This window comes from Perognathus longimembris, chromosome 19 (assembly GCF_023159225.1).
Source record: "Perognathus longimembris pacificus isolate PPM17 chromosome 19, ASM2315922v1, whole genome shotgun sequence".
NCBI lineage: Eukaryota > Metazoa > Chordata > Mammalia > Rodentia > Heteromyidae > Perognathus > Perognathus longimembris.
In genome coordinates, this window is record NC_063179.1 from 25095892 (window position 1) to 25109632 (window position 13741).

General features: G+C 39.0%; 1 protein-coding gene across 3 annotated transcripts in view; it reads right to left on the reverse strand.

Annotated features, from left to right (window-relative positions):
• Positions 1-7259: 7259 nt before the first annotated feature.
• The window catches only part of Paip1 (poly(A) binding protein interacting protein 1), a 33233-nt gene continuing 26751 nt past the window's right edge, over positions 7260-13741 (reverse strand). For all 3 annotated transcript variants that reach the window (XM_048368144.1, XM_048368142.1, XM_048368141.1), the window contains exons 9-11: positions 13503-13557; positions 10544-10637; positions 7260-7637 (exon numbers count right to left, since the gene is read on the reverse strand). In XM_048368144.1, coding sequence (XP_048224101.1) covers positions 7544-7637; positions 10544-10637; positions 13503-13557 — 243 coding nt within the window. In that variant the 3' untranslated portion in view covers positions 7260-7543. The remainder of the gene's footprint in view (positions 7638-10543; positions 10638-13502; positions 13558-13741) is intronic.

Genomic DNA, 13741 nt, shown 5'->3' on the forward strand with positions numbered 1-13741 from the left:
AAAAAAAAACTGTAAGTGACGCTGTGACTCAAAGTGGTAGAGCACTACCAGCCTTGAGCAAACAGAGCTCAGAGGCAGTGCCCAGGCTCTGAATTCAAACCACATCTCTCTCTCTCTCTCTCTCTCTCTCTCTCTCTCTCTCTCTCTCTCTCTCTCTCACTCACACACACACACACACACACACACTAATATCCATCAAGCGATGAAAGGATAAGTTTTTAAATTATTGCTCCTCTTGAGTTTGCTAATTTAGTTAAGGGCATTGCAATGTTAGGCACTGCAATGTTAATAGTCAATGTTAGCAACACAGTTTACCTCCATACCCCTCTAACAAGTCTTTTTAACTTTGTTTCTCTTGAATTTGGCTGTCTTTACCCATTCTTTGATCAAATCCTCAATTCCTACATCTAAGGCCTTTCTCCAACTTTCTCTCAACTGCTACCGTACTAACAGCTTTAATTTTTGTTTACGTGTTAAATAGCAATAACTATTCAATATTGGTGGCAATAAATACTCCAGGAATAAAAGGCAATCTACCTATATTAGACACATACACGTCTACTTGGTATTTCACGACCGACGTTATTGTGCATAATTGGTGCAGTGCAGGAACGCCCCACGTCTGCGGTGGCTCTTCATCAAACTCGCAGCGGTTTCCAGAGGCCTCGCCCCCGGACCTGTCGCTCGCACTCACAAAGGCCTTCCGAGTCGCAGCGCCCCGCCAAGGCAAATACACAACCTGAATGTTAATTCGCCCGAAAATTCTCCTCCAGGGATATTACTTGAATTTGCCAAATTAGTGAAGTTTCTGTGAGAGAAACACCAGAGCCGGACGAGACAGACAGAAAGCGGGAGTTCAAACTTCCCGGTCACTGAGGAAGTAGCTAGACGTAACTAGCGTTACGTCTCCGGAAAACACATACCGGAAGTACCGCCCCTGGGCAGCCCCCCCAAGGAAGGGTCCGGAAGTAGGACAAAAAGGAGGTGGGTTCTTATTGATAAGGATCCAAGTCTCATTCTGGTTCGGAGTTTTTTGTTCCGGTTTCTCCTGCGGAAAGGTTGAACCTGGTCAGTTAACTTGTTGAGGACCAGCCTTTTGAGACTTGTCTAGCACAAACCACGAGGGTGGATTTTGGCCGCGCGATGTTTAAATAACCCAAGCAGCGGCTGTACGTCGGTGAATTTTTCTTTTCAAATGGCCAGAGGCCTTCCCAGAGTGGTGCCAGAAAATGTCTTCTAACAGTATGAATGTGTTGCCACTCAACAGTTATTTACGGGGATTTTTTTTTTTTTTTGTCAAAGTGAAGTACAGATGGGTTATAGTATTCATCCAATTTGTCGCCTCCTCACACATTTTTCCCCAGTCTCCCTCTCCCCAGTTCCCGCCCCCCCCTCCCCCTGCCATGAGTTGTATGGTTTACACCAATTGGTTTTGTAAGTATTTACAGAGATCTTGTAGGCAAAGTATGCTGGGGAAGAAGCAAGGCAGGAAGACACTCCCTTGAGGGTGAAGGTGGGCGCTATGGAGTAATTGCTTAGACTTTTATCACAGTTTATAGTAAGGGTTCTTAAGATAAAACATGGAAATGTGTAGGAGCATATACCAGGCAGGCTGATGAAATATTTCTACTGAAGTCTTAAGTTTTAAGTTGGTGTTAGCCAAATATAAGTAAAGGTCCAGGCCTCTCTGTTAAGACTCTGAGGTCCAAGGAAAAGACTATTATCCCTTCAACTGGCTTGAAAGAAGCCTTGAAGGGATGAGAAACCTGGACTGTGGATCAAGTGTATCAAGGGCCAGACCATTATAGATGAATTATGGACATATATTCTGTTACCAATTTAGGAAAAGAGATGAGGTGTCTGTATGGCTCAGCTTTTTTTAAACTTAGCTTTATTGAGGTATACTTGCTTATTAAAGGTAGTAGCACCAAGGGATAGGAAGATATGTAATGCTAAAATCAACTTTTTTTTTTTTTTTTTTTTTGCCAGTCCTGGGCCTTGGACTCAGGGCCTGAGCACTGTCCCTGGCTTCCTTTTTGCTCAAGGCTAGCACTGCCACTTGAGCCACAGCGCCACTTCTGGCCGTTTTCTGTATATGTGGTGCTGGGGAATTGAACCCAGGGCCTCATGTATACGAGGCAAGCTCTCTTGCCACTAGGCCATATCCCCAGCCCAACTTCATTTTTTTTTAAACCAGCTTTTTCTGTATATCTGGTGCTGAGGAATTGACCCAGGGCTTCAGTATGCTAGTCAAACACTCTACCACTAGGCCACATTCCCAGCCCCCATGTTCTCTTTTAATGATATATTTGTACTATACAGTGCTTAATTCTGTCTCCACTTTCCCCCTCTAATATCTAAAAACTTCATGAATGGAAATTGTACTCCAGAGGGATTTTGTGCCTCTGAAAGATTCCTCAAACTGTTGAATGGAATGTGGATCTCAAGAGCAGATGTGGAGTATTCATTTGGCTTTTGACTGAGCCACAGGAAGAAAATAGCAGCTGGAATTCATGGCCTTAGCAGTGAAGAAAAAATACAACTCCAAGAAGTAATTAGGAGCCTATCTGTTCTAGGGGATTATTAAACCTGGAGCTTAAGTGAGTTTAAAAGGCCAGTTTCTGGTTCGGGCAAGTGGAAAAGCGGCAGGGTACTGAGGAGTTAGAGAGGATGCAATGTATGCTTAAACTTTGTAAGTCGTCTGGTGGAAATGGATAATAAAAATCTTGACTCAAGCCAGGTACTGGTGGCTTACACCTGTAATCCTAGCTACTCAGAAGGCTGAGATCTGAAGATCATGGTTCAAAGCCAGCCCAGGCAGGCCAGGGTAGGAAACATCCAATTAATCAGAGAAAGAGCCAGAAGTGTTGCTGTAGCTCAAGTAATAAGAGTGCTAGCCTTGAGTAAAAGCAACTTAGGGACAGTGCCCAGGACAGCAGTTCAAGGCCCAAGACTGGCAAATAAATAAAATCTGGAATCAAGATTTTACTTATATTACTTTATTTACTGGAAATAAGCCTGGAGTTTACTGGTTGTGATTTGCTGACGTTACAAACTTGAAAAGTCTTAGAATGTTGACATTGGGAAATTGGAATGTTTAGGACTGAGTGTTGAAAGGATTAATACTTACAGATTAAGGAAAGAAAGAGAAACCACAAAAGCATTAAAGAGGAACAGCACAAAGAAAGCAACTGCTTGTGTCCTGTATACCTAGAAGGTTTGGGTTCCAGCGTCACATATTGCTAGAGGACAAGCTGACAAGAATTAAGCACCTACTAGGATTTACTGTACTGACATATGGAAGTCAGTGGTGAATCTAGTAAGAGTATGTATATAATAAAGAAGTCACAGTGGATTTGAAAAGCAAATAAACGTGAAAAGTGGAGTAACATTTGAGAGGTCTGACTATGAAACATAGGATTGTAATTCAGGAGAAATATGGGAGCCAGAACCCATTTTGATGAGGTATGGCATGTTCCACAGGTAATAATACTAAGAGCCAGATTTTTTTATGATGCAAAAAACATATTCTGGGAATATGGCCTAGTGGTAAAAGTGCTTGCCTCATATACATGAAGCCCTGGGTTCAATTCCTCAGCACCACATATATAGAAAAAGCCGGAAGTGGCACTGTGGCTCAAGTGGTAGAGTGCTAGCCTTGAACAAAAAGAAGCCAGGAACAGTGCTTGAGCCCTGAGTCCAAGCCCCAGGGCTGGTACAAAACAAAACAAAAACCAAATTCTAGCACAAGTTCAATTACTGGTCTTGGAATAGGAGGAATACCTCCTATGCAGGAAGAGATACAGATGTATTTGTGCACATATCCTGCTTTTCATTTTCCTGTGAGGCAAGCAGGTGATGATAAGGTTGTTAAGAGTAGAGAGAGTATGAAGCAATTAGAAAAGGATTGAATAGAGAAGTCTGATTGCTGGGAGTATTGAGAGCTTAATTCAATGTACTCATGAATTTACAGTGGTACAAACCTACCCAGGCACATGACTTTGACTGCCAGGATGCAGAAGTAGTATAGCGTTCATCAAGGTTGACACACAGGCAGCAGCATATGAACTTATATTATCTAAGTCTACTTAAGTCTGGTCAACCAAAGACCACCATGCTCAAGCCTGTCATCTGGAAAAATCATTTATAGACTTGCAATCAGAAAGAACACACCAGGAGAGCCAGAGTGTGGTACACTCCACACAGCTTAAGGAGAGAATCTTTGATAAGTTTTTAGTTCCTGCTCAAGGATTCTCAAGAAGTTCTAAGTAACCAGTTCTGAGTGGAATGCTGTCCCTGCAACATGATTAGAGAAAGGATTAACTAGGGTTTGGGTGCTGCCTCGAGTCAAGAGAAGTTTAGCAACTAGATATTCCCAGTAATGGATAGAGGCAGTTCTGGGGCGTCGCTGGTAATAAAGCAGTTGATTACAAAATCTGGGGCATTGATGGCATTTTACAGGTATTAAACTTTGGGAGATAATGTCTCCTGGACTTTGCAGGTGGCTCTTGTTTGTCCTGACATTAAGAGATGCTTTTTCCTTTATACTTGAGCTTTCAGTTGAGTCATCAATATTTTTACTTTAGTATGAAACACCTTCTCTTGCTAAATGTGACTGATTTTAAAAAACAAGTACAACTTGATCCACTCATCTGTCCCTACTACATGTAAGATTTAATGTAGTATAGAATTTGCACTTTATTTTGTTGGTCATGGGACTTGGAACTCAGGGCCTGGGTGCTGCCTAAGCTTTTTGTGGTCAAGGCTAGTGCTCTGCCTCTTTGAGCCAGAGTACCACTACCAGTTTTCTGGTGGTCAACTGATGAAGTCTCATGGATTTTCCTGCCTGGGCTGGCTTTGAACCACAATCCTCAGATCTCAGCCTCCTGGGTAGCTAGAATTACAGGCATGAGCCACCAGTGCCCACCTACCATTATTTTTCTAACAAAACTCAATCTAGTGATCTTCCTGTTTTAGACCAAATGACTCAACTAAAGCTCAAACCTTATTTTAAGTTCTAACACACTCTTTTAAGATGAACTCTAATACCTCCCCTAGGAATATGTTCTCCACAGTGCAACAAACCCAGTATGTCGAGGTATACGTGTATGCCTGGCTGGAAGACATTAACTAAGACAGCATCTGAACTGATGGCACAATGGCCAAGACAAGACCAATATTGATTTGTACTTTGTTGCCAGAACACATATGGTACTTACTGGCACTTGTCCATGCTCACTGGATACTTTTTATTAGTAATGTCTACAAGTTGGGTTGTGGTGACTCACCCTTGTAATCCTAGCTACTCAAGTGGCTGAGATCTGAGGATCATGGTTCAAAGCTAGCCCAGGCAGGAGAGTCCAAGAGACTCTATCTCCAGTAAACTACTCAAAACAAGCTGGAAAGTAGTGGTGTGGCTCAATTGGTAGAGAGCTAGCATTGAGCACAGAGAGGCTTGGGGACAGAGCCCAGGCTCTTGAGTTTGAGCCCCAGGAATGGGGGGAAAAAATCACACTTGTCCATGTTAAAAATATATTTGGCAATTTTACAGGCTAACAAGTGTGATAAAGAACTAACTCTTCACTTTGTCATTATGATTTGAGAACATGTCCATATATTTCTTGATGGCTTAATGGGTACAGCTTTAGTTACTGAGAACCAAGGAAATATTGAAGAATGCAACAGAACTTCTGAATACAATTTCTTCTTGGGTATTTTGGAATACCTGACCCAAAAATCCAGTCAACATGCGGAGAGAAATTCAAGAGACAGGCACAAACCAAGTGTCAAATGCAGATTGTTCTGGTCCAGAGCTGCCTCAGGTCATCTCAGTCCCTTCAACATGAGATATGAGATGACTCCAGATGACTATAGCTCCCAGCTGCTCAAGCTATCCTCATCCTTTAGTTTTTCCAACTCAAGTGATTTTGGTTTTTATTTTCTCCAGTTCTAGGAATGGAACCTGGGGCCTTGACTATGCTACAGTCCCAGCCCTGGGTGTTCTTGTTTTTTGAAAGCAGAAGTGATTATCTAGAAAATATACTGACTTGTTGGTAGCTACTACTTTCTGTCAGTAGTTGGTGACGATGACCTAGTAAACACAGAGCAACTGCTAGTCTAAAGCACATGGAGTTAGCAGTTCTTGGTACTCATCTAATATAAGGACTCTACAGAGAACTACAGGTTATGCTAGTAACTGCTCCCATGTTACAGGACCCACTCTGAAAAAAAAAATTCAAACTATTCTAACTTCCCAAACCCTCAATAACATACTTCCTGGGTAGACTGATTTGCTACTGAATTAAGCACTTATTCAGTAAACCTAAAGTATCTCCTATCCTACCCTATAGTTTCTCTGAACTTAAACACTGAAACAAATTCATTTCATATAAAGTTCAACCATAATTCTTTAAAATACCAGAATATCACTTAAAAACTTAAGAGAAAAGAAAACTATTAAGTTTTATTTTCAAAATCTATTTTAATTCAGACAGAACAAACAAGCAGAAAACTGAGAAAGCTAACAGTATTAGCAGACACAGATGTACCAGATGTAAAATAATGGGTTATTAACAGAACTATTTACATGCATATTTACAAGCAACCCTTTTATACATTATTTTTAAGTTAGTTGGAAAAAGATTTGACATTAGGTAAAAATATTACTTACATAGGGCTGAGGTGGTACCACATTATAGTAAAAGTATTAGAAAAGTCATCCTCAAGGTGTATCAATTATAAAGCAGATGAAAACTTGAATGGACAAATATCTAGTAAAATTTTCTAGTAAAAAAGTTAATGCAAACCATGCTACAAAATAAAAAATGAGAAAGCCATATAAATAAAGCAGATAATATTCTAAGGCTGAGTATCATGAAGTTAGTCAGGTAAAACAAAACTAAGTGATTCTTAAACTGGAATAAGTCTTCAGCAAAGTCTTGGTTGTTTAGGTGGGAGTTCTAAGTTACCCACCTCCCCACCCTATATTTAGGACATCTCAAAAGCCCTTGGTATTAAATGACATCTATATCAGTAAACCATTTGTTGATGTATTCCAAGACTTTATGGCTAAAGGTATTCATGATTGTGATTAGTATCTGAAACTCGATTTATTGAGACACAAATGTCAAACTAAAAGCTGTAAGTCATATCTAAAAAAGAATGCTACATTTTCACAGTAATATGTATTTCCAGGCTAAGACTTTTTCTCTCAAGGAAAGGAGAATTTAAGGGGTAAGCATCTAACCCAGCTAGCAAAATTTACTTTCAACATTTCATTTATTTCAAAATTGATTTTATTGCAGCCAAAACAGTGGAATTAACTGTACATAATAAACTATTTTTATATATATACACATTTTAAGTTATAGGGAATAAAGTTTATTTTGGCAGATGGTGTTAAACAAAATTAAAGTTGCTTACATTAGTAACATAACTCAACATCCTTAATTTGGTATAAGTGTGACATGTTTTCTTGCTTTCCTGTGTTCTGCTAAATCACCATACCTAAACTTTTATAAAACTGATATGCTGAAATTCAACTTTACTGTTTTCGCTTACGCTCTGATTCCAAACAAAACTTTTCATAAGCTTCTTCAATTTCTGGGTCCATCTCATCATCAATATCATCCAAATATCTACAAAATAAGCCAAATATGATTATTAAGTTTAATGTTTTTCAATTCAGAAACTGCCTTAAGATGCTTAGCTATATACACATATACATGTACAATTTTGTGATATTCCTTTGACTTAACTACAGCAAACAGAAAGTTAACTCTATATCAAGATTCGGGCTGGCAACCATATGGGAAAGGATCTGTACCAGCACAGCAACAGACAAAGGCCTAATATCTGTCATCTACAGAGAACTCAAAAAACTAAGCCCCTCCAAGCCCAATAAACCAATTAGGAAATGGACAAAGGAGCTAAAGAGAGACTTCACAAGAGAAGAAATAAAAATGGCAAAGAAACATATGAGGAAATGTTCAACATCCCTGGTAGTAGAGGAAATGCAAATAAAAACAACCCTGAGATACCACCTCACCCCAGTTAGAATGGCCTATACTCTGAACTCAGGCAACAACAAATGCTGGAGGGAGTGCGGGGAAAAAGGAACCCTTCTCCATTGTTGGTGGGAGTGCAAATTAGTACAACCACTTTGGAGAACAGTATGGAGGTTTCTCAAAAAGCTCAATATAGACCTACCCTATGACCCAGCCATACCACTCCTAGGCATCTATCCTAAACAGCAAAACCCAAGATATCAAAAAGACATTTGTACTTCCATGTTTATCGCGGCACAATTCACAATAGCCAAAATATGGAAACAACCCAGATGCCCCTCCACAGATGAATGGATCCAAAAGATATGGTACCTATACACAATGGAATACTACATAGCGATTAGGAATGGTGAAATATTGTTATTCGCAGGGAAATGGTCAGAACTTGAACAAATAATGTTGAGCGAGACAAGCCTAGAACACAGAAAACAAAGGGGCATGATCTCCCTGATATATGACTGTTAAGAAAGGGAGATGGGGGGGCTGGGGATATAGCCTAGTGGCAAGAGTGCCTGCCTCGGATACACGAGGCCCTAGGTTCGATTCCCCAGCACCACATATACAGAAAACGGCCAGAAGCGGCGCTGTGGCTCAAGTGGCAGAGTGCTAGCCTTGAGCGGGAAGAAGCCAGGGACAGTGCTCAGGCCCTGAGTCCAAGGTCCAGGACTGGCCAAAAAAAAAAAAAAAAAAAGAAAGGGAGATGGAGAGACAGTAGAGACCAGGTCCGTGAAACCAAAAACTGCTTGTCAAATGGTATTTCCCACAGGATTGGGTCAGCGACCCAACATTATGTAACTAAAACCAAACAACTACTCAACATATAAAGGTAAAAAATTGACCTCTCAGTGGAATACAATAGCTCAAAAGCTATGTATGTACGTTTATATAAGACTACCGTCGACATATTGTGTAATATCGACATTACATTTAGAGCCCTAGGCGGATTTTCTTGGGCTTGGCCACATGGCTACTGTATATGTTCTTGATACATTGTATATTGTATATATGTCTACCTGACCTAGAGAAGGGAAAGAAAAACAGGGCGTAAGATATCACAAGAAATGTACACACTGCCCTACTATGTAACTGTACCCTTTTTGCACAACACCTTGTCAAAAAGATTTGTGTTCAATTAATAAATAAATAAATAAAAGATTCGGGCTGGGAATATACCCTAGTGGCAATAATGTTTGCCTTGTATACACGAAGCCCTGGGTTCGATTCCTCAGCACAATATATTACTTTTTTTTTGGTTGGTCCTGGGGCCTGGGTACAGTCCTTGGGTCTCTTTATACCGAAGGCTAGTATTCTACCTCTTGAACCACAGCGCCACTTCCAGTTTTTGAGTAACTGGAGATAAGAGTCTCAATGGGGACTTTACTGTCGACTTCGAACTGCTATCCTCAGAGCTTAGCCTCCTGAGTAGCTAGGATTAAGGCATGAGCCACCAGCACCTGGCATGGTTACTTTTTAGATCACTTATTAAAAAGTTTAAAATGATAGAAAGTGTCAGGTATGGTATTGCACATCTGAAATCCTAAAACAGAAAGAGGAAGATACTGAATTTGAGACCCTAAGCTCCAAAAAAAAGAAATAAAAAGCTTTCCTTGCTTAATTATGTATGGTATAAATAATAAATTATCTTAAGTAATAGGCAGGGCTGCTCTTCTGCCTTTTCTACATTTTCCCTTGGTGACATGATGCTGTCTGTCCTCCCACTCTCACCCCACAATAATCCACCTACAAATGTGACAAGTATTCTCCCAATCCCATCATCTGTTGATGGGACTTTCCTTCTCATTTCTTCCCCATTTCAAGCAGAAGGTGTGTTGAAATCATGAGCTCATTAGGTCAAGAAAATATGGTATGTTCAAATTGAAAGTTGGAAAAAAATCTGAAGTTCAATGCCAAAAATAACTATTGTTAACCATCTGTGGTATATACAACACAATTAAGCCCTCTTCCTAGATCTTCAAACCCTTAGTTTTATTTCTTGTTTGTTTTTATTAAGCCAGTATATGATAGTATGACAATGTTGTATTTTGAAATCTTAAACTGACCATATTTAGGTATTCACTTAAGATACCATAATCGAGATTATTTTCTAGTTGGGAAGGTGGAGATAGGAGGATTGCAACTTCAGGCCAGAACACACATCCCTCGTGCCCCAAATTTATAAGATCCCATCTCAAAGATGAAGTCAAACATAATGGTTCATAACTGTAATCTTGGCTAGATGGGAGGTATAGGTAAGAACAACAAAGGTAGGAAGGCCAGCTCAGGCAAAAAAAGCACAAGACCCTATTGAAAAAGAACTAAAGCCAAAACAGTGTGGTTCAAGCAGCAGAACACTTGCATACAAAGCACAAGGATCCAAGTTCAAGCTCTAAGTACTGCCAAATAGGTAATAAAATTCTGCATCTAGAAATCAGCCACAGAAATTTTACAAAGAAAATTAGTAACTAAAAAGAACTTACGGCTCACCAGCCCCTGAAAGATCTGTTCCATTTTCTTCATAATCTGGAAAAAAGGCCTCTCTTTCAAGTAACTCTTGATATTTCTCTTGGTAATCTATAAGACAACATAGAAAAAAATACTTAAAAGACCATATGAAATGAAAGGACTAGTTGTTATCCCTAAAAATTCTTCATATTACAACTACTCATTTAAGTAAATAAGTAAATTTAAATAAGTAGCACTAACTCCCAAATATACAAAATACTTTTCATAAAACTTCTTAAATCCTATTGGCTTGCCTCTCTCCCCCTGCATGTTCATAAATTGTAAATAATTATATGTAATTCTCCTCTAAATGTAACTGGGAAATTAAAGCTGCTATTAAACCAGGTGCCAGTAGCTCATGCCTATAATCCTAGCTACTCAGGAGCCTGAGACCTGAGGATTGAGATTCAAAGCCACTTGGGCAGGAAAAGTACATGAGACTTATCTCCAATTAGCCACTAGAAAACCAGAAGTGGCGCTGTGGCTTAAAGTGGTAGAGCACTAGCCTTGAGCTGAAAAGCTCAGGGACAGCACCCAGGCCCAGAGTTCAAGCCCCACAACTGACTGGGGAATCGAACCTAGGGCCTCGTGTATCCGAGGCAGGCACTCTTGCCACTAGGCTATATCCCCAGCCCAGGCAGTTGTTTTTTGAAATTAGCATGTCTATATACAAAATCCTTACCTTTGAGTAATAAGATGGACCAAGAACTAGTTGTAATTAGTTGGTTATAAACACAAGCTGCCTCACATTTTAGAAGGATATTATAATTACTAGATAAAGACAATGTTTTTCTAAAACAGTAAGTCTCTATAAAATCCTAACTCAGATTTAAGGGTTGGTGCTGTTTTGAATTCCAGTTCTGACAGTCAAAATTTAAGCATTAAATTTTCGGTTATAAACACTAAGAAAGGTATTTTTTATCTGTATGGACAAGCACACAAATTATGAGGTGATAAATGAAAAAGAACTGGAAATTACACATAAACTACTGCAACTAGAAGACTGACAAAATGTTGGTTTTAATAACCAAGAGACACATGGAGATAACTCCATATATGTGAGAATCAGAAACGGTAGTTAGAATTAAATGAGCACATATGGCAATTAAATAAGTGTGTAAAGAATGATGACTAAAAGGATTTGAAAATTTAAAAAGTCAAGATAATTTGAATAAAATGCAAATCAAATTTCATTAAAAAAACAGAAACCAGAAATAAAAGGGTAAACACATGAGACAAAGGTAACAAACTGAATTGAGGCAACTTTCAGGACTAAGTAGAAGAAAGATCTGTTGATTTCAAGACAGGTTTTCATTATGTTGCCCAGGCTGGTCTCAAATGAGCCTCCTACCTCAGCTTCCTGAGTAGCTGGGATAATATGCACTACTGCACAAAAGGAAGACAGAAGATTTGTCTTATTCAGTATCGGAAGATGTATAGTAGTAAGAATAGTTAAGAGGAAGTAATGTATCAGTATAAAGAAAACAAAGTAGCAGAAAACCAACATGAACAGAGTACACTGTACAGAATAATAACTGAGATGAATACTCAGAAGGCAATGGAATAATATTTAATTTCAACTATTATCCCACATACAAAAATCGGCCAGTAGACTTAAGACCTAGTTATGAAAAACAACAAAGATTTTTAGAAAATGGAATGAGAATGGGTAAAGTAAACAAAAGCACAAGCAAGACTGATAAATTCTGTTGTGCTAAAGCTCAAGTTCTTACATGAGAAATAATGAACAAAATGTAAAGGCACATAGTGAGAAAAGGTAATGAAATTCTCAACTGAGCAAAATTACTTTTTTTCTGTACGAAGTATTATATTACAATGTAGTGAGGCAATCCAGTAGAGTATTATGAATAAAGAGTATAATTAAGCAATTCTCAAAGGAAGCAATCAAAAAGTCAACAGAAGCATAAAAAAAAATTCACTATCATTAGTCATAAAAATAAGAATTTCAGGGGCTGGGGATATAGCCTAGTGGCAAGAGTGCCTGCCTCGGATACACGAGGCCCTAGGTTCGATTCCCCAGTACCACATATACAGAAAACGGCCAGAAGCGGCGCTGTGGCTCAAGTGGCAGAGTGCTAGCCTTGAGCGGGAAGAAGCCAGGGACAGTGCTCAGGCCCTGAGTCCAAGGCCCACGACTGGCCAAAAAAAAAAAAAAAAAAAAATAAGAATTTCATATAATGGGACTAACAAAAACTAGTCTGATAACAAGTTTGCCAAGGACAGGAGAGGAAGAACTCTGGTTCAATCACATTGGAAGGCAACTCAGGAATTTAGGAAAGCAATTTAGGAAAATTCAGTGAGGTTGAAGGTGCTCAGAGCCAGTGATGTAATTCTAATCCTTCCCTTTAAAGGGACTCATCTGTACTGGAGAAACAATACAGTCTATCTGCTCAAGAGGCAAAAAGCCCAATGGGAAGCTAGCTGTAGTTTGTGTACCTAAAGTACTTTTCTTGTTATCCTATAGTCCCAAGCACCACAATTAAAACAATTTATGAATGACCCTTTTTCACAAGGGAGAAGCAGCTAAGATTTAAATTTTAATTCTGAATCACTAATTACTAATGGAATCTGTAATTCTTAATTTCTATAAGGATTAATTCATACACTTCTGGGGGAACTAGGACCATCTTTTTTTTCCATTCTAGACACTTGTCAACTGAAGAATACATAATCAAAATATCAAAAAGAAATAGAAAATATGGCTGCACTTGAGTAATTCTAATCCTTATAAACCAGTGTACACAGTAAAATGGCATAAGTGGTCATAGTAAAAAGGTATTCTACTTAAGATAAACCTTACCCTGGTATTTCAGAATGCAGTGAACCCAAAAAAGTGCTGCAACTCTGTACTGAGCAGTAGTTTCATGTAACTTACTAGAAAGTGTGTGTAAAGGGGGATGGCAGAGAACATACCTGGATCAGCTGCAGTGAAAGGAACACCATCAGAGGTATAAAATGTTGGTTCATTCTAGGATGAATCAGAGCGATAAAAATTTTAATTGTTTTAAAATTATGTAGAATTAGTACAGCATGGTTGATGTCATTCATTTGCATACCTGATAGTGCATGAATAAGCAAAAAAAAACAACAAGAAACAAAAAACCTCAAAACATAATAAAGAACTCCCAAACTTCTGGGAGTCACTCTCTTTT